Raw genomic sequence first — 20568 nt, 5'->3', positions numbered from 1 at the left:
GGGTGGCTCAGTCGGTCGGGCGTCCGACTTCGGCTCAGGTCATGATCTCACGGTCTGTGAGTTCGAGCCCCGTGTCGGGCTCTGTGCTGACAGCTCAGAGCCTGGAGCCTGTTTTAGATTCTGTGTCTCCCTCTCTCTCTGACCCTCCCCCGTTCATGCTCTGTCTCTGTCTCAAAAATAAATAAACATTAAACCCAATCAAATAAGCACGGAGCCAAAGTACAAAGACAAATATTACAGATACTCTTGCTCCCCACAACTGGAGTGAAGTTAGTATCCTGATATATATGTGATCAGCAACCTTTTTTTTTTTTTTAATGTTTTATTTATTTTTTAGAGAGAGAGTACTAGTGGGGAAAGGGCAGAGAAAGAGGGAGACAGAATCTGAAGAAGGCTCCAGGCTCCGGGCTGTCCGCACAGAGCCTGACGCGGGGCTCAAACTCGTGAACCGTGCGATCATGACCTGAGCCGAACTCTGTCTGAGCCACCCAGGCGACCCCTCCCCCTGCCCCGCCCTGCCCTGCCTTTTTTTTTTTAAAGAAGTAGAACATTTCACACTAAGCGAAGACTTCACTTTGCAGTCTATCCCAGGTTCACGGACCTCCCCTGGGCTCCAGCCCAGAGACGACCACTGCATCCCCTCCCGTCTGCTTTCACACTTGCACACACGTTGTCTCCAAAGCCAGGATGGAGTGTTTTTATGCGTTTATTTACAGAAATGACGTGGCCCTGAGGGGCTCGGCAATGAGCTCTCCCTCACTGAAGGTCCCTGAGCCCAATTCTAGCTCAGGCTTTTTAACTGCTGTGCGGTATTCCATCAGATCAACTGACTACCGCCTACTTATTCGTTCTGTTGATGGACACTGAAGTCGTTTCTACTTTTTTGCTATTTAACTCACTCTCCTGCAAGCCTCCCACTGCCCTTGTGGGAGTGTCTCTGGGGCCCCATGTTACAAGCGTGCTCCTGGTTCCAGCGCTCCCCGTCTTCCCAGCTCCCACCTGATGGCCAGGTCATGGTCTCTCTGTCCCCTTCCCCAGGTGGTCAAGGTGGTAGGCAGCAACATCTCCCACAAACTGCGTCTGTCAAGGGTGAAGCCCACGGACGAAGGCACCTACGAGTGCCGTGTCATCGACTTCAGCGACGGCAAGGCCCGGCACCACAAGGTCAAGGCCTACCTTCGGGTGCAGCCGGGGGAGAACTCGGTCCTGCACCTGCCCGAAGCCCCGCCCGCTGCGCCCGCCCCACCCCCCCCAAAGCCGGGCAAGGAGCTGCGGAAGCGTTCGTTGGATGAGGAGGCCTGCAGCCTCTAGACTGATGCCCACCTGGCCGCCCACCCACCCCGCGCCCCTACAGCTGTACAGAGTGCATGAGGAGCCGCTGGACCCCTGGGGACGGGACCGCCTGGGTCCAGCCGCCTCCCCATCCCCAAGACTGCCTGTGGCCACCACGTCGGCCCTCTGCCCACCACTCCCTTGCTCAGCATGTAAGCCCTGCCCGACCCTCCCTTTTCAGATCCCTGCGGTGACCTGGCTCAGAGAAGGTGGCCCCGGGCACTAAGGGGACGACCGCCCCGAACGCCGGGGTGGGCACCATGCCAGGGCCAGGTTGCCTCTCTGTCACCAGCTTCAGTGGAGTCCAGTGTTTTGCTTTGCTTGCTTGTTCCCCATCCTGTCCCAAGCCAGGGCCTCCCAGCTTTATTCTCCCTCCTTCCCCATCATCCCCCGCTTGAACCTGGGGGTGTGGACAGTGACCCCTCCCTGAACTTGGACTTGAATCTTCTGAGCAGAACTAGGGCCTCTCCCTTGGCGACAGAGCCCCCAGGAGAGCCTTGCTCTGAGCCCGTGGCCTGTAAACAGGGTCACTCGGGCCCTGGGAGGAGAGGGAGACACCTCACTGCCTCCTGGTGGGTCCTTCCTGTCCAGCTTCCTTATACCTAAGAAACAGCTCCCTGTCCCACCTTCTGCAGAGGTGGGGGGACCAGGAATCTGCCCGTTTATGTGGCGAGTCCAAAGGAGGGCCTTTTCCCCTCTGACCCAGTGGCCCAATGCAGAGTTTTGCACCAGCAGGACCCCTTTGAGGGTCTTCGAGGCTCTCCCAGGAGCCCCCCTCTGCCAGCTTCCAACGTCCCAGCCCCCTTCTGGGGCCCATGCCACGCCCACTCAAGGGCCTGGGGCTGTTGGGAGCCCAAAGCCCCCCAGTACCAACCTCCTCACAATTCCTAATCAGGGGGGACACCCGCCCCCTGGTGATTTGTAAATATTTCTATTGGGCCCAACACCCCCTGGGAACTGGCTCAAACCTCTGGCCACCCCTTAGTGACGGGAGTTGGGATATGGGAGAGGCCGAGGGCTCTGCCCGGGGGGTGTGTGTGGGTAACCCTGTACACATGATCCAATCCGTGACTAACCAGCCAACCTGAATAAAGCGGTTTAAAAAAAACAAAACAAACCCTCGGGCAGTGTCTTTCTGGGGCATTTGTGTCTGGAGCAGTGCGGCAGGAGAGGCACAGGTGGGGACGGCTTGGCCAGCAACTTCTCGCTTCCGCTCTCTGTCCCCCAAGAGCAGAACGTGAGGTGGCTGGGGCACGAGGGGAGGGCCAAGGGAAGCCAGCCTTCGTCCAGCTCCAGTCCCGTCACCAGGCACTTGAATTATTCTTAGATTTTGAGGCAATCACACATACAGAAGAGTGCATAAAACACGTTTACGCTGTTTTGTCAATAAAGACATGATAAAGCAAATGCAGGCGAGCCACCACCTACCAAACCACAGCAGTCCAGAACAGAAGCCCCCAGCCCAGCCGGTCCTGATCATACCCACTTGCCTCCCTCTTAGAGAGTAACCACCGCCCTGACTTTTAAGTTGGGCACGTTTTTCATGTTCTTTTCATAGCTTTACTGCCCTTATGTATGTCATCGTAAGCAATACAGTGGGGTCTGGTCTCTCACTTAGAACTATATGCACGGAATCACATCATTTCTGTCCTTGCATGTACCGCTCTGTGAGCGTCATTTGTGTGTTCCACGTGTCTGTAATTTGTCCATTTTTCTTACTGCATGAATATCCCACAACTGATTTATCCAGTCTACTGTTGACAAAAATTTGTGTTCCCACCTGGGTGCTCTTATCAATAACACTGCCATGGGCATTCTCGCCCAGGTCTGCTGGCGTACGTGAGCATGAGATTCTCAGGTGGGTTTGCTGGGTCAGAGGTTTAGGGATCTCATTGGCTCCCATGGGCGTGGCCATCACCTCATGACAGTTGAGGAAACAGCATCAAAAGGTTAAGTAGCTTGCCCAAGGTCACCCAGTCGTTGAACTCTGCTCTTCCAGACCTGGACCCCTGCTGAACATCACCACCTCTCCTGTCATGCCCCGGGCTTGGATTCCCCTTGGCTCATGCCAGAGGAGTCCCACCTGCTGAGAATCTCTCTGCCTGAGGGTGTGTCCTTCTGGGGCTTTCGGGTGAAACCCTCACAGCCAGCTGGTCCCTCCTCTGCACCTACAGGAACCACTGGCATCAACCACACTGAGCCTGGGGCATTGGCCTGTCCCCGAGCTCCCCTGCAGCCAGACTGAGTGAGCCCTCTCTCAAGGGCAGGGATTGGGACCTAAGAGTGCTTGGTTGAGCACTGAATGTGCCCCCGGCCCTGTGTTGATCACCACAGCAGCCCCAAAGGGAAGTGTGTATCCCCAGTTTTGAGATGGAGAGAATCAAGTGTGGGAAAGGGTGGGTTGGAGGCTGGCCGGCTGGCTCACTGGATAAAGACATGAATAAGCCAGGCTATGAAGCAGGGCTGGGGGCCTGCTGCAGAATCCAGGTATCCCTGCGCTGGATGGTCTATATGGCCCGTGGTCCTGTCAGATCAGCGGCCAGCCTTTTGCAACAAATATGGTCCCTTCCAGAAATGCCAAAGTGCGAGGCAGGCCCTGACAAGCCCACGTACCTCTGGAAAGGTATGCGGGGTACAGACTTGTGCTAGAATGATAATACTCTGAGTCCCTACGCTGCACCAAACGCTGGTGAAAGGGCTTTCCATGGGAAATCCCGAGATTCTATACAGGATCTCATTTTACACACCCCCTAGGGCGTGTTCCCCATCTCCAGTCTCTCCCACCTTCAGAGGGGCCCTCACCTCCTTGGAGGGAGTTTTCTTGCTCCATTGGGAATGCAACCCAGGGGAGAGGAGTGCCTGGGTTAGAATCCTGCCTCTATCCATCCTTGCTGGACATCCTCAGGACCTCGGGCACGGCTCTTCACCTCCCCGAGCCTCAGTTTCCTCTTCTGTGAAATGGGGAAGCTCCCAGGAAGGTACAAATAGAAATCATGAGATTCCACTTTGCACACACTTTGATGACGAGAATCAAAAAGATAATAACAAGCGTTGGTGAACACTCATACTCCGCGGGCGGGATTATAAAGTCATGCGGCAGCTTGGGAAAATAGGCAGTTTCTCAGAATGTTAAACATAGAGTTACTCTGTGACCCAGCAGTGCCACTCCCGTGTATATACCCAAGAGAACTGAAAACATGTATCGTGCACAGAAACGTATGCAGGAATACTCACAGCAGCATTATGCATAATAGCCAAAAAGTGGAAACCACCCACGTACCCATCAAGTGACGAATGGATACACAGGATGTGGCATATCCAGACAATGGAATATTACTTGGCAATAAAAAGGAATCCTGCACGCTCCATAATAGACGAACCTTGGAAATATTATTCTAAGTGAAAGCAGCCAGACACAAAAGGTCACATACTGGATGATTCCATTTATATGAGATGTCCAGAACAGGAATATCCACAGGGACAGAAAGCAGCCTGGTGGTTGCCAGGGCTAGGGGGAGAGGAGAGCGGGAAGTGAATGCTAATGGGTAGGGGGGTTCTTTTGGGGATGACTGAAATATTCTAAAAGGGATTGTGGTGATGGATACACAGCTCTGTGAAGATACTGAAAACCACTGAATTGTATACTTTACGTGGCTGAACTGTATGGTGTGTGAATTATATCTCAATAAATCTGTTGAAAGAAAGGAGCTGCTCCTAAATACAGCACGGTGCCCGTGGGAGGCACCCAGGAAATTCTGACTCCCTATTAATATTGCTGTGATTCTTTTAAAAAAAATTTAATGTTTATTATTTATTTTTGAGAGAGAGATAGACAGAGCACGAGTGGAGGCGGGGCAGAGACAGAGGGAGACACAGAATCCAAAGCAGGCTCCAGGCTCTGAGCTGTCAGCACAGAACCCGACAAACTGTGGTGCTCGAACCCACAAACTGTGAGATCATGACCTGAGCTGAAGTCAGATGCTTAACTGACTGAGCCACCCAGGCGCCCCAATATTGCTGTGATTCTTATGTGGAAGCCAGAGCCCTGTTGTGCTGACCTCAGAGCATCTGGTGGACAGAAGTTTCTAAAAGGGTACCTAGTTCTGTCCTCAAGTCTCAGATAAACCTCTGGACACCCGCAGCTTAGCTGCAGGCCACGTTCCCCTTTGTGTACCACCATAAGAATAATGGGGCTGGTGTGCTTCTTATAAATTCAGATGTCCAGGCCCCCTCTTGCCTCAGATCCCTGCCTACATCAGTAGCTAATGCCTGTAGGTGGGTCTCATGATGGGGAGAGAGAGCAAACTCCTGGCCAGGGACTTCTTCCCATACTCTTGCTCAGCTCCCTTACTCTCGCATCTCTAGCCCCCAGCTCCCTTGGTCTCCAAGGCTCTGAATTCTGGCCCAAACCCCACCTACACTGGCTGCCTGGCCGCCCTGGTGTATGCCCCTCTCAGGGCTCCCCTGTTAATCCTGTCCAGGGCTTCCCTTTCCCTGCACCCACCTTGTGCAGGGTGGGGATGGGATAACTGAAAGCAAGAACAAGGCGTCTGCTCCCCATTCTTGGTCCTTCACCCCAGGATTCAGGGTGTGAGGCAGGGATGCCCCATTTTAGGAGGTGAGAGCATGTCGAAGTTTCAGCCCAGGGGCTGGCCCTCCGGGTTCAGGGCAGAACTGTGTTCTCAGTCCTGGCAAGTCCCGGCTATGTGATGAGCGACCTACAGGTCCAGGCACAGTTCCAAAATCATCCCAGCACCTGAATGAGGAACCAGGTTGGGGCAGAGGATGACGGAGGCCTGGTCCAGGGAAAGGGGAGAGGGACTCAGGAGCCCCACCAGGGACCCTGGAAATGAGTGGGGTCTGCTGCCTACCGAGGCCCACACTTCGGCCAAACCCGGGCATCTGAGTCAGGGGAGCTTGTGAGCAACCCAGGTTTGGGGGCTCTATCCCTGGAGATTCTGACCCAGTAGTTCTAGAGTGGAGCCCAGGGAATCTATGTCCAACAGGATTCTGATGGAGGTGGCCAATGGATAGTTTGAGAAACACTGCACCATATGATCCTTTAAAGAAACAGACACACATAGAGAAAATAATAATAATACATTTCATAAAAGTGGGTGTTTATTTCACTTAACCACATGTCACAGTCCTTGCTTCTTACCAGCTCTCGTTTTTGCTGCTAACCGAAAGAGCATTCCAGCACGTGGAGGCACCACAATTGCCCTAAGGGCTAAGTTATTTCTAATGATTTGCTGTTGCAGGTAATGATTCTCCAAATACGGTTCTATGAACTGCTTGGCACACTCAAGGTGTTTCAGAGTGTGTGGGAAATCCTTAAAACATGGAAATACTAGCACCAGACAGATGAATACACACTTTGAATCTGAGAGAGTCTATCCAACTGCTCTCCCTCAACAAACCTGACAATCTCAAAAAATTGGGGGGGGGGTAGAATTTAAGGGGACACGGTGAACTTCGCATTTGGCACACAGAAGCTGCTCTCACTCACCAACGCGGAGGGGGGCAGGGCCTGGGAACCTGCGCTGCTCACACATGCTAGCTCGTGAGCTGTTGGGATGCCTTGTGTGCACAGCGACTTGTCTGAAAAGAGACAAGCTGAGAGCTGTGGTCCCTTCTAAGGAGTAGAACAGAAGGAACATACCCCAGTGGGCTGAACATTTGTAACGGGCAAGTGTTGCGTCTGTAACTTGATATGCACATAAATATTTTTCAAAAATTAACCAGGAACCAGAAGTAAATAAAATGGAGGGAATCCTGCTATGCGCACCACGCGGTGACTGAGCTCTCCCTCCCTCCCCACTCCCACTTCTTGTGTTGCTCGATTTTGTCTTGATGTAAGCTTAGGCATCCACACTGGTTTTAGGCCATTTGTCTCAGCGAAGACTTGCCCGCTCCTAGCCCCAGCGTGTGAATCTTGATTAATCTAAGCTAGGGGCTCTTTGTGTGGAGTCCACAGATCACCCCAATCAGGGGTCCGTGGATCATAGGCATGGGATTCACCAACTTTCATGGGGAAAACAACCGCTACATCTCTGTTTTTACTAAGCTCCAACTGAAGTTTAGCATTTCCTTCTCTTATGAATGTAAGCAACAAACCACAGTAGTGTGGGCAGCAACTTTGTGACTTTATCACCAAGAGAAATCACAAATATTTTCATATCACAAAAGTTATTACAGTGTCTCAGAACACTGTTCACACTCATCACTACTACAAAATTATGGTTGTTATTAGATCTGCTGCTAGAATTTGTTATTTAATGCACTAATAAAGAAGCAAGTTTATTCCTATATCACACATTTCCAAAAATATATTTTGGAAACTGTATTTCAATGTAATTGGTTTCCTTTGTAATGCTACCATTTTATTTTATGCAGTTAAAAACAGTCTTCTGAGAAGGGGTCCATAGGTTTTGCCAGACTGCCAAAGAGGTCCATGGCACAGAAGAGGTGGATAAACCCTGGTCTAAGCCAGGGCTGGCAATTCCATTATCCTGGCTGGGGACTAGCTGAAGAAGGGTCATGTGACCTGCTGTGTTACATTCACCGTGACATTTGAGGGGACATCTGCTGGAGGCAGAGTGGAGCCCCTCTTGGGAAAGGTTTCTTAAAAGGAGACACAAGGAAGTCATACTTTCTTCCTCTGCTCCCTAGTGTCTGGACGTGTGAGCTGGGAATTTCTCCTACCATTGGGCAACCATGCAGAGAGCAGCTGATCCACTTGAGATGTAGAAGCAACTGGTGTGAAAAGCCTAGGTCTTTTAGGATGCAGTGGATTGAGTGAATTAGACAAGAACCTCCCTACCTCTGGATTCCTATTATCAACCAATATATCCCTTACGGTTTAAGCCAGTTGGGTCAGTTGTCAGTTACTTGAAGACAAGAGCAATTTCTTCAACCCACCATGTTATTTTTGTTCCCCCATGTTTTCCATGCTTGATCCTAACCATCACTGGAGTCACATGGAGAAACAAGCCAGTTCCTTCTTCCATCTGACCCTTATTTAGATTGATCACATCTTTTCTCCTTGAGGCTGAACATCTTCAGGTCCTTCAATGGACTCAAGAGACATGTTTTTAATATGTCTGTCTGTCTAGGTCAGTAGTTCCCAAACTTTAGCATGCATCAGAATCATGTTAATGTTTGTTAACGTTAGCTTGTTAAAACGTACATTTCTAGGTCCCACTCTGAGAGTTTTCGATTCAGCAAACACTGGAGTGAGTCTCAATAATTTGCATTTCTAACAAATTACCTCATTGTGATGATGCTGCTGGTCTTGGGGACCACAGTTGGAGAACCACTGGTCTAGGTCCCTATAAAAATATGGCTTCCCCAGATGAAATCACTACTCAAGATGGGGGTCTGACCAGTGTTAGTTAAGCAGGGCAGAACTATCACCTCCCTCAGTATCAAGAGCATGTTCCTATTATTGCAGCCCAGATTACAAACTGCTGTTCTATACTATTGAACTCTATGTCACCAAAACTCTGAAACTTGTATCATACATGTGGCTCCTATCCTACAGAATAGGAAGTATCGCTTGTTGAGTACTTGTCATGTGCCAAGTGTTTTAATGAGTTATCTCATTTAATTCTCACATTGATCCTTGAGATGGACAGCAATCTCTGGGGAGACTGATACCCAGAGAAATGAAAAAAATTCCCAAGGTCACCTAGCTGGTAAATGAATGAGAGACCCAGGATTTGAGCCTGGCTTATAGAACTCTACAATTAAGAACTTTTCTCCTGCTTAACAGCATCTATTAATCAGCTGCCCTTTGGGGCCCAAGACAAATTTACCTAATTGTGCCTCATCCAACTCATTCATCTTTCTTGTCTACAAAGTCATCAAATGCGATTTCTGTCAAATGCCCTAGGTTTCTTGACCCTCCAAGATCTCCTTCAACGACAGCTCAGCCCTTTTACTGTCTCTACTCCCGCCCCAAAGAGAAGGAGGTTAGGCTTGCTGAGTTGCATTTGGAGCCATGTGAGTTTGGTTTCTGAAAGTGTTAACTGTGGGCACATTTTAATAAAGACCATTTTCTAGGCTACAGTTACATAAATGTTCTAATGTAATATGCAAATGTACCACAAGTGATTTAGGGTGTGCTAGGCCTTTATTGTTCTAGTTGCAGTTATGTTGATTTAGCCCATAGCTTTATGGTTAATAATTTATTAAGCGACCTTATTTTTTAATCTCCCTTTGTCCTCATTTCTCATCTTTTTCCACATTAAGGGACTTAAGCCTGCACAAGGATTCAGTTTAATGAACCATCAATCCTTGAATAAGTGTAGTTGCAATAGGATTCCATTCAAATTCTAGGGAAGGAGTTATGTTCATGAGTTTTCACCCTCTTGATGGGATTCTTGGTTTCATCATAAATATAATGACCCACTTTATCCTTAGTAGTGCTTTTTTGCATTACATTCTAATTTGCCTGATATTAACATTGTCAGACCAATTTTCTTTGGTTATTATTTGCCTGGGCTATCTTTTTCTGTCTGTTTTGAACATTTCTGTGTCATTGTCTTAGGTATAGTGTCTCTTATACATAGCTACTAGCCGGATTTTGATTTTTAAAAGAAAAAAATTCATTTGACAGTCTCTGTCTTTAATAGGTAAGTTTAGTCCACTTACATTTATTGTGATTACTGATTTATTTGGATTTATTTTCTACATCTTATTTTGTGTGTGTGTTGTGTGTGTTTTCTATTACCATGGGATTTTGATGGGTGAGGTGGGGTGAAGAGTATGTGTGATTAGTTTAATTTTTTTTCTTGACTTTTTGACGAATAGTACCCCATCCCTTTTCCTCCCCACTTATTTGAAGGCTATAAATCACATTTCTTTTAGTGGTTTTATTTTACTTCTTAACATACTTATTTAACTATGTATTTTCCTAACAGTTTAAAATTATTCAGTAACTCTATTTTCCTTTTGACAAGACAACCCCTTTAACACAATGTAATTACTAATTGAACTGCCCCCCCACCCCATCTTCCTGCTAATAGTCTAGAATTTTAATTACACTATTTTTCATAAAAATTAATGTTTATATGATCAGAAATTAACTAGATTTACCAATATATTTGACCAATTTCTGACCTAGTGTTTTTCTTCTTTCACTTTCTGTTTTGCTGAAATACATACCTTATTAATCTTTTCAATGAGGATTTGGGTGGTAAACTGTCTTAACCTATGAAAGGCTGAAAATGTCTGTCATTTGCTCTCCTTTCTCAGTGTTCATCTAGCTGTGCATTGAGGTAGGTTGATTATGCCTTTCCTTCTGCATGTTTAGGATATTACTCTCTGTCTCTGTCATCTGTTGCTATCGATGAGAAATCTTCTGTCAGCTCAATTGGCATTCTTTCACAGGCAATTTCTTTTGTAACTCAAGATTTTTCTCTTTACCTTTGACATTCTGCTCTATCATTACAATTTTTCTGGTTGAGATATATTTTTTACCAACTTGTTTTAACTGTTGGGATGTGTTTTTTGCCTGAGGACTTTCTTTCTGATTCTGAAATATTCTCAGCCACCATATCTTAAATATTGTAACTCCATTACAACCTTTATTCTATCCTTCTCGAATTTCTATTACACATATGTTGGAAACTTTCAATCTGTTTACCATGTCTTTCTTTTTTTTATTTTTTAATGTTTACTTATTTTTGAGAGAGAGAGAGAGAGAGAGCACGCGGGGTGGGGGCAGAGAGGGAGACACAGAATCCGAAGCAGGTTCCAGGCTCTGAGCTGTCAGCACAGAGCCCAATGCAGGGCTTGAACTCACAAACCGTGAGATCATGACCTGAGCCAAAGTTGGACACTCAACCGACTGAGCCACCCAGGTGCCCCTGGTTTACCATGTCTTAACTGGCTCTTTCATATTTTCCATTTCTTTATCTCCATCTACGTGAATTACTCAGGACTATCTATCAATTCACTAACTATCTCTTCAAATGTGTTTGATTTAGAGTTTATTCCATTTGAATTCACTTCAATAATACTTTTCATTTTTAGTATTTCTCATTGTTTCTTTTTCACATCAACAATTGTTTTACTTCATAACTTTCTCCTTTTTACAGGAAAGGAAGTCAATCCTTCCTTTACCTTTTTTAAAGTCCTAAACTTAAACTCACTTCCAAGATTGCTCTGTTATTTGCACTTATCACAAGTGAATCCATCCGTTACGAGTTGAGCTTACTGGCTGCCTCAGTGTCAGTTTCTTCACAGGCTTATTTTTAAGAGGAATTTTTCTCTCCATTTTCTTTTTCTGTACTTGTCTAAACCCAGACTCTTGGGACCCTAGTCCCAAACCAGGCTTCCTAAAGGTGGCTCAGGATTCTCAGTCTGGGGGGCTATCAGAGATGTCACAGACGAAGTTAATGAGTTGGGGTGGCTTAGCTCAGGTCCCACTTGCCAGACCTACATCTGTCCCCCCTGTTACCTAACATACAGTTTTAAGCAATGAGTCTGATGCTAAACCTCCAGTTCTCCAAGAATCCTTTTGGTCCCCATTTACTCTGCAGGACTGGAATTCCTTGTCACTTCTGGACCCTGGGCCTGGCAGGTCTGAGGCTTTGGCCTCCATTTACTTTGTAGTTCTCATCCCTTTCCATTCCAAAGAGTTTACCATATTTGTGAGTATGGCTATGTGATTTCATTTATTTAAAAATATATGTAATTTATATATTGCACTGTATAAAGAGAAGTTTTTTTCCCCCACAATTCATGGACAGTGTGGTTAATTTTTTCCTATATCATTATTGAGGTATGACTTATGTCCAAAAAAGCATCAATGCAAAGTGTAAAAATTCAATGAGTTTTGATAAATATAGTCATGTAATCACTGTTACAATCAAGAAAAGAATACTTTCATCACCAGCCCCTGCAAACTTCCCTTGTACACCTTTGCTATCAATCCTCTTGCCAAAACCCCAGCCCAGGTTATCACTGATCTGCTTTCTATCTGTAGAATAGTTTTGCCTTTCCTACAACTTCACATAAATTGAATCAGAGAGTAGATACTCTTGTGTTTGGCTTCTCTCACTAAACATAGTGATTCTGAGATGTATCCATATCCTGTATTCCAATACTTCATTCCTTTGTACTTTTGAGTAGTATTTTGTTGTGTGGATTTATCACAATTTGTTTATCCATCCTTTTACTGATGGACATTTGGGTTGTTTCTAGTTTGAGGCTATTACATACAAATCTTCCATGTATATCCATACACAAGTCTTTGTGTGGAGATGTTCTCATTTCTCTTGGGTAATTATCTAAGACTGAGATTACTGGGCACCGAGCTAAGTGTATGTTTAACTTTACAAGGAATCTCCAAACTGTTTTTCAAAGTGGCTGCACCATTTTGCATTTCCATCTACAATGTGTGAGGGTTCTGGCTGAGGAGCAGGTTATTTTTAAAGCGCGGACTCAATGCCATCTTGACTGGAGGTGACTATAAAAACACTTGCGAATGTAGACTGAGCTAGAAAATGCCAGGAATGGTAATGAAGCTCTGTGAGGGCACAGACTCTTAAGTGTCCTGTTTACTGCTGCATCCCCAATGCCTAGTACGGGTCTTGGCTTATGGCACACACTCTGTAAATGAATATGGATTTGCCTCTGACAAACATTAACAGCCTGTAAGGGCTGGGTCAAAGTTTAGACCCACTGCATCTTATTTAACCAAAGGAAGTTTTTTGGAGCCCTGTTTTCTCCTTCCCTAAATTTCACAAAAACCCTTGTTTTGAACTAGTTGGCATTTCTACCCTGAGCTCTAGCATCCTTTCAGCCAGGCTTCTTATCACAGTTCAAGAGGGCCACCCTACCTCCCTGCACTGGGTATGCATTTCAGCCAGCAGGAATGAGAAAAAGGGTGAGAAGGGTACACACTCTCTCTTTAAAAGACACTTGTTTGATGATGAAGATCATTTCTGTTTACCTGTCGTGGGACAGAACTTAGTCACGTGGCCGCATCTAGCTGCAAGGGACACCAGAAAACATGGCCTTTATTCTGACAGCTGTGTGCCTAGATGAATAGCAGCGTTCTTGTACTCAGAGGAATGGGAAGATAGATATTGGATCACTTCCAGCAGGCCCCACTGCGAGCCTGACTTTGTCCTGAATTCTAGGTACTTCAGGCTCAGTACACTGTATTATTTGAAAAACATGTTTATTCCTCAATTCTACGGAGGAATTTTCAATTCACTATACAAAAGAAAGCCAGGCTGCTGGGGATAGCAGAGGCGTCTCATTCAGCACCACCAGGCCCAACTCCCTGCCCCCAGGCCAGCCACCCAGTTCTCCTCCCTCAGGGCTGTCTGCTCCAGGTACAGGGGGTAGGGAGCAGTTGAAGGATGGGGCCTTTGCAGAAGGGAGGAGTTAATGATGGGATCCGTTAGGGGCCCATACCGCTAACCTTCCTGGGGCCCTGGGTGACCTACCTGAGGAAGCTCTGACAGATCCTATCACTGCACTGAGTGCAGACAGCTGGGTCCACCTGGCTGCCCTTCTCACAGTCTATCAGGTTTGGGCTCCAGGAAGCTTAGCAGCCTACAGGGGGTAAGGCAAGTCTCAGAGGTGAGTGTCGGAGACAGTAACCACCCGCCACATATATCTATTTGAAGTTAATAAAATAGAATACATTAAATAAAACATTCAACTCCTCAGTTGTATCAGTCACATTTCAAATGTTCAATAGAGGGGCGCCTGGGTGGCTCAGGTTAAGCGTCCGACTTCAGCTCAGGTCATGATCTCGTCTTCCGTGAGTTTGAGCCCCGCATCGGGCTCTGGGCTGACGGCTCAGAGCCTGGAGCCTGCTTCTGATTCTGTGTCTCCCTCTCTCTCTGCCCCTCCCCCGTTCATGCTCTGTCTCTCTCTGTCTCAAAAATAAATAAACATTAAAAAAATTTTTTTTTAAATGTTCAGTAGATACAGATAACTAATGGCTACTATAATGGATAGCACAGATAGAGAAAATTTCCATCACTGAAGAAGGTTCTATCAAATAGCATTGTTCCAGAGGAAAGACATCTCAGGTCATGTTAACAGAGGCAGAGTACCAAGAAAGAGACAGGTGATAGGGCTGGTCTATATCATGCCAGGCAGACCTCAGCTGGGTCACTATGGTCCATGGGCCCCAGATTCTGTGAGGGAAGCAACTGAGAGAGAGGAAGGCATCCAGGCATCCAGAGTACAGAGAAGTGTAGGAAATATATCTGTGTCTTGCTTAAAGGAGTTTTAGCATGGGTTCCTCCAGAAGCAAATGCTAGGCCAAAACACTGGGGGCAAGGAGTTTGCCTGGGGGTGATCCCAGGAAGCACCAGCAGAGGAATGGGGAAGTGAGACAAGGAAAGTGTGCACTGTCAGACAAGTGACCATTGTGAGCAAGTGGGGCTCCATCCTACTGGGAAGCTCTGGGAGCCAAGACAGAGCACACATCTCAAAATCATCCTGCCCAAAGGCTGGAGAGTGGTGGTTTTTATGCCTCAGCTTCCTCAGTCATTGGCTGAGGCCTGCTTCCAGGGTGTTAATTCACCAGGACTTCTGGCCTGCAAAGCATTAAGACAGAAGGGCTTCCTTAGCTGTAAAGTCCTCAGGCAAAGAGATGCAAACACGGGGCAGCTCGAAGTTGGCTGGAGCACACTGAAGGGGTAAGACTCGCAGAATATGGGCTGGGCTCTCAGCACCATCTGCTACAAAGGAGGAAGATCAACATCCTTAACCCTAGCCTAGCCTCACCTCTCTCTCTCTCTCTCTCTCTCTCTCTCTCTCTCTCTCTCTCTCTCTCTCACACACACACACACACGCACACGCACACGCACACACACACACACACACAAAACCATATGTTTTCCGTACATTTCTCACACAACCTTCTTCCTTTTACTCAGACTTACCCTGCTTCCTCCCACAACAGGACCTTTGTATATAGTGTTCTGGATGTCGGAGACACTCATCTACTCTTTCTTTTCTCCTTCCATTTAGTTAAGTCCTACTTACTCTTTTTTTTTTTTTAATTTTTAAAGTTCATTTATTTATTTTGAGAGAGAGAGAGAGCACGAGCAAGGTAGGGGCAGAGAGGGGGCGAGAGAGAGAATCCCAAGCAGGCTCTGGGCTGTGAGTGCAGAACCTGATACGGGGCTTGAACTCACTAACAGTAAGATTATGACCTGAGTTGAAATCAAGTTAGACGTTTAACTGACTGAGCCACCCAGGTACCCCTCTACTTCCTCTTCAGGTCTTTGCTCAAAAGACCTGTCCTGTAAGTAGCCTTCCCTGAGGGACACCCCACCCCCTGCCCCAAGGCAAGAACAAGTCCTCCTGCTGCACTTTGCCTCAGCTCCCTGACCTATAATTGCATCATTATATGTTTGTACGGTTAGCTAATACTGCCTTCCCCATTGGACTGTAAGGAAGGAATCTTGCTTGTCTCGTTCACAGCAACACACAGCAGATCCTCAAGAAATGTATGATGAATGAAAAAAAAATTAATGAATGAATAAAACAATGAAGCAACAAATGAGTGAATTCCAGTCGGACTGACTAAGACTCCCAGTAGCCAGAGAGGGAATTTACCAGCTAAAGACCCCAGGAAGAGGAGGAGGCTAATTAGCAATTCATTAGGATCCATTTTCACTTCTGTAGTCAATGCTAATCACTTGTTTGTTTAAAACAGGAAGTTCTGCACTCATTAAATCCATTAGTAAATGAAAATGTTTCTCAGGGAAGTCTGGCCTCCCACACTGGAGTCTACATTCAAGGGGCTGCACCCCCTCTTTTGTAGACCTCTCAGATGTCGGCAAAGCAGGTGCTCACAAGTTGTTGATACCCTAGGCTAGGACCCTAGTCCTTTCTCACAGTAGGAGCCTGTTTCTTCAGCTGAGCTCGGGTTCTGCCCCTGTACAATGGGCACAATGTTTAATCTCATGGCTAGTAGTGAAGATTAGAGGGACCTGTGTAGTCAGGAATGTCAGCTCATACCTTGGTATTATCCTCCCTGAAAGGCTATGGGAGGAGGGAGTCTATTTTAAGGAAGTAGCTACCCAGCAGCCCCACTGGTTTGAACTCTTAGGGTCTTATTAACAAACAGGCTCTTCTTTCCTCATAAGCAAGCAGCCCATGCTTAGAGGGTGCTCACAGGCCCACCCTTGCTTTGCATCGGCTCATTTAATCCTCACAGCCAAACCAACAAGGTAGCCCTTATTACCTGCATTTGCAGGTATGGAAACTGAGAGTTGGAGGGGAGCAGCTCTTGCCTGGGGCCTTTTCTCTTGCCCATGCTGAGCCATATCCTCAGGAAGCCATCTCTGACCCTTGAAAAAGAAATGGGTGCTCTGCCCATCTTAGGCTTCATCAGGTGGGTCTGCCATTCCTGGGTCTTACTCATCCTAATGTTCCCAGGAGGCCGGTAGCTCTGCAGAAAAGAAACAGTTATGTTTGTCCGAGTGCCAACTAGCTTCAGTACTCGGTGCTTGTCATGCGTTAAATCACTGAATCCTCAAAAAAATTCTACTGGGGGAGCTATTATTATTATCTCCATCTTACAGATGAAGAAACTGACTTGTCAAAGATCACACGGCTGGTGTTGGGGGGGAAGAATTTCCTCTGACCTTCAAGGTTCTTCTAGCTGGACAAAGAATCAGATTGACATGAGACAAATTAACAGGCAAAAATAAACTTTAATAGTGTATGTGTGAGGAGTCCACACACACATAGAAATTATGAAGACAGTGAAGCAATATGATGCTTATATGAGCTAAGGAGAGCAGTAGGGGATCTGAGGATACAAAGGAGAGAAAGACCATTAGCAGGAAGATGAGAAGAGATGTTTGGAAAACAAAGGTTGTCCTGTTATAGAAATAAGTTTCTTAGGTAAGAAGGAATCTCTGTGAATAACCCTCTTCCCAGTATAAGCAGGCAGTTGAGGAGAAGGTAAAAAGCTTTTCCTGAATCTGCTGGGGTTTTATTGCTTTTAACTCAAAATAATGTTCATGACAAAGTGGCCCATTTTGGGGTGGCCTGCCTTGAACCCCTAACTGTGTGTAAATGGCAAAGGCAGTCTGCCTTCAGAGCCTATGCACTTCGCTTCTGGCAGGACTGTTTTGCCCCCACCACAGGCTTCAGGAATGGGGGACAAGGGGCTTGGGGGTGGCATGGCAAGGGTGAGCTCTCCCCTTCACCCAACCAGAGGCCTGCAGAAAAGCCCCAGAGAACAACTTCCTGGGGAAATGCTACCAATCACTCCCTCAGGCATCTTTTTGATGTCCCCTGACAGTAGAGCCCAGGCCCACCTTTGGGGTGTTAACCTGAAAACTAAAACTACCAGTTTTTTTTTTTTTACCAGCAAAAGATGGGTCTATTCGGGAATAAAAGAGAATTGCAATCTGGGACAAACAAGTTGTGGCAAAACCATAGGCAAGTTGGGAACAAAGGAGAGGCACACTTTTTTAAGGAGAAAAGGGGCAAGCCGGAAAGGCTGTTATGAACTAAAAATCCTTTGGAATAAAATGGAAGTTTGAAGTGCGCTGGCTTCTCACTGGTGGAGCTGTTGCTGGGGGGATAAGGAAAGAATCTCTTCCTCCACTGGAGTAGTGGAGTAGAATCCACCTGCAAGGTCAAGTCTGCATGAGGTCAAATGTGTTTCTTCCTTTTGGGTCTGCAATTGACTGAGTGGTAGGGCATGAGAGCTCCCCCTGCTGAAACCTTCATTTTAGTGGTTTCCCATTACCAATTTTTACAGGGGTATTGAACAGACCAGGCTCTCTTCCCAAAGCTTCATCTTTGTCTCCAGCCTCACTCTTTATGGTTCCTACCTCCCACTGACATGAGCAACACCCTGAATGTGCTGCGTAAGCCTCTGTATATGCTGTTTCCTCTACCCAGAGGGGTCTTTCCCTTTGTGTCTGACAGGCAAATACTGCAAAGCTAGCTTGGATGGCCTCTCCTCCAGGAAGCCTCCCAGTTTCCTTTCAGTTCACCCTCTGTGCTGCCATTTCTACCTCTAACGTATCATCATCTTCATAATGATGACCAGCTCCTACAGAGCGCTGCCCAGGGGCCAGGCCTTGAGTCCAGCACTTTATCAGTCAGTTTCTTATCATGCTCCCAGGGAGGTATATTTTTATGTCCATTTAATCAATGCTTAGAGTTATGAAGAGACTTGCCCAAAGCAGCAGGGTGAGAATTCAAAGCCAGGCTGTCCATCTCCAGAGACCATGCTCTTAACTGTTGCTTCTGACCTCCTCCTAATACAGACTTTATACTTGCCTCCTCATGACATGTCTTGTTTAGCGCTCCTTTGAGCCTAGCCCCTAGAAGGCAGCATTTATGTCTTTTTATCTCTGGGCCTGGTACATAGAAAGCCTTGAAAAATGCTTGTTGAATTGGTTTCCATTCTGCAGATTTTGGATCCTGTTGCCCAAACTTGATATAATTGATCACGTGATGTCAGCAGTCTCAGGTTTGAATCCTATCTTTGTCTTTAACTTGGTGTTTTGGGGCCTGGCATTGGAAAGTTTGGGCATCCTAATGTTGAGAGGAAGGCGCAAACCACAGCCCTGTCCAAGGTGCTGAAGATGCAGTCAGGAAGGCAACCCCTCAACGGGGGGAGCGGGGGGGGGGGGGGGGGGGGAAGGCTGCAAGCCCTGGACAGAGCTGTGGCAGGGCACAGAGCATCCAGCAATGCCTTGAGAGCACTGAGCACGAGCCCTAAATTCTGTCTGGGAAGTCACGAAAAGCTCTGATGCTCGACCTGCTTCTCTTGGGGTCCTAAGGGACTCGGATGAGCTAGGGCATAGATGGGAAATGGTTTTCCTGTATGCACACGGGAGCCACGGTGGGGCAGGGGTGCTGCCTGCACAGTGCACAGCCATCTCCTGAAGAGATCCTCTCCAAGATCCCTTTGCATTTTTGGATTAAGCAATGCCCCCTCCCAACTCCAGCCCTGGTTCCACTTGGGAAATGCAAAGCACAGAAGAGGAGACCCCGACGACATTAGGCTCCTATCACCACAATGTGAGTTTACCATAGAACTGTAGACTCACAAATGTCTTACATTTTAATAATAAAAATTTTTGTGAGTGAATAAGTTACACAGGTATATGGTTTAAAAATGTGAAGAGTATAAAGGGCATAATGTGAAAAGATGTCTTCAGCACTGATCCTGTTATCCTTCCTGGAGGCTGCCACTTGGGTGCTCTTTAAGAGAAATTCCACACATAAAGTGCCCCCATCCCCCACAAATAGTTTCATTGTTCTGCGTGCCATTTTCTTTAATAACGTACCTTGGAGATATACACAGAGAACTAGCTCTTTCTTCTTAAAGACCACATGGCAAGTGTGGGTAAGGAACTTATTTAGCTGGGCTTCTCTGGATGGACCTTCAGGTTGTTTCCAACCTTTTATTTATGCAAACAATGCTTCAACGAACACTTTGTTCATCCTTTTTGCACATGGACAAGGAAATTCCTAAGAGCAGGACTGCTGAGTCAAAGGGTGTGTGCATTTTAAATTCTGATAGCTGTTGCTGTTTTATTCATTTTGTTACAGGGATGTACCCTAGTTTGTTTAACCAGTCCCTCCCTCCCCAAGCTCTTCTCCTACCTTCTTTTCAATTTCTAATATTTGCTTTTACAAAATAGTTAACAGTAACATTTCACTTTGGAGGCACCATTCTTCAGTATAATGGTTCACTAGAATTTCTGTGTTGTGAGGGGGGAGGTACACGGGATGTTTTGGCCTCTTTTGGATGGATGTTTATGTTCTATGATTAGGTTATTTCCTATCTTTTGCACCCAGTCTCTTGAGATATTAATGTAAAGCATTAGGCATAATGCCTGGCACATACTGGACATTCAGTACTTGCAAGTTCCTGTAAATCACAATGTTGCAGTGAATTGCCTATGCATGTACATCTTTGTGCACACGTGTGGGCATTAAATTCTTAGAAGCAGAATTGCCGGTCGAAAGGTGCACACATTCAGATTTGCTAACGCTGCCAATTTTGACCTCCGAAAAGCTTGTGCCACCTTACATATCCGTTTCCCCACATACTTGCCAACACTTTATTATCAAGTCACAGATGTTTTAAGGGGGTGGAACAATGCTTGGAGGCTGATTGGTTCAAACCCTTTAGGGAGCAGACAGGGACACTGAGGCCCAGGGAGGGGGAGGGGGTGCCCAAGGTCACCTGTGAGCTGTAGCGCAGTTCAATTA

General features: G+C 46.7%; 2 protein-coding genes across 5 annotated transcripts in view; one reads left to right on the top strand and one right to left on the bottom strand.

Moving 5' to 3' along the window:
• VSTM2L (V-set and transmembrane domain containing 2 like) overlaps positions 1–2449 on the top strand; it is a 37223-nt gene extending 34774 nt beyond the window's left edge. For both annotated transcript variants that reach the window (XM_027070065.2, XM_027070066.2), the window contains one exon: positions 1039–2449. In XM_027070065.2, the coding sequence (XP_026925866.1) occupies positions 1039–1311 (273 nt within the window). In that variant the 3' untranslated portion in view covers positions 1312–2449. The remainder of the gene's footprint in view (positions 1–1038) is intronic.
• Positions 1–20568, bottom strand: part of TTI1 (TELO2 interacting protein 1) — an 82084-nt gene that overhangs the window by 11744 nt on the left and 49772 nt on the right. The window contains exons 8-9 of one of the 3 annotated variants that reach the window (XR_008289113.1): positions 16562–16768; positions 11056–13905 (exon numbers count right to left, since the gene is read on the bottom strand). The exons of 1 other annotated variant lie outside the window; for it this stretch is intronic. Coding sequence is in view for 1 of the 2 variants with exons in the window: in XM_053199979.1 (XP_053055954.1) it covers positions 16738–16768 (31 nt within the window). In the remaining variant the exon portion in view is untranslated. Of the gene's footprint in view, positions 1–11055; positions 13906–15867; positions 16769–20568 lie in introns of those variants that run through there. One more of the 3 variants, XM_053199979.1, reaches the window with a different exon arrangement.

The sequence above is a fragment of the Acinonyx jubatus genome, chromosome A3 (assembly GCF_027475565.1).
Source record: "Acinonyx jubatus isolate Ajub_Pintada_27869175 chromosome A3, VMU_Ajub_asm_v1.0, whole genome shotgun sequence".
Classification (NCBI taxonomy): Eukaryota; Metazoa; Chordata; class Mammalia; order Carnivora; family Felidae; genus Acinonyx; species Acinonyx jubatus.
This window is presented reverse-complemented; position numbering and strand designations above follow the sequence as displayed.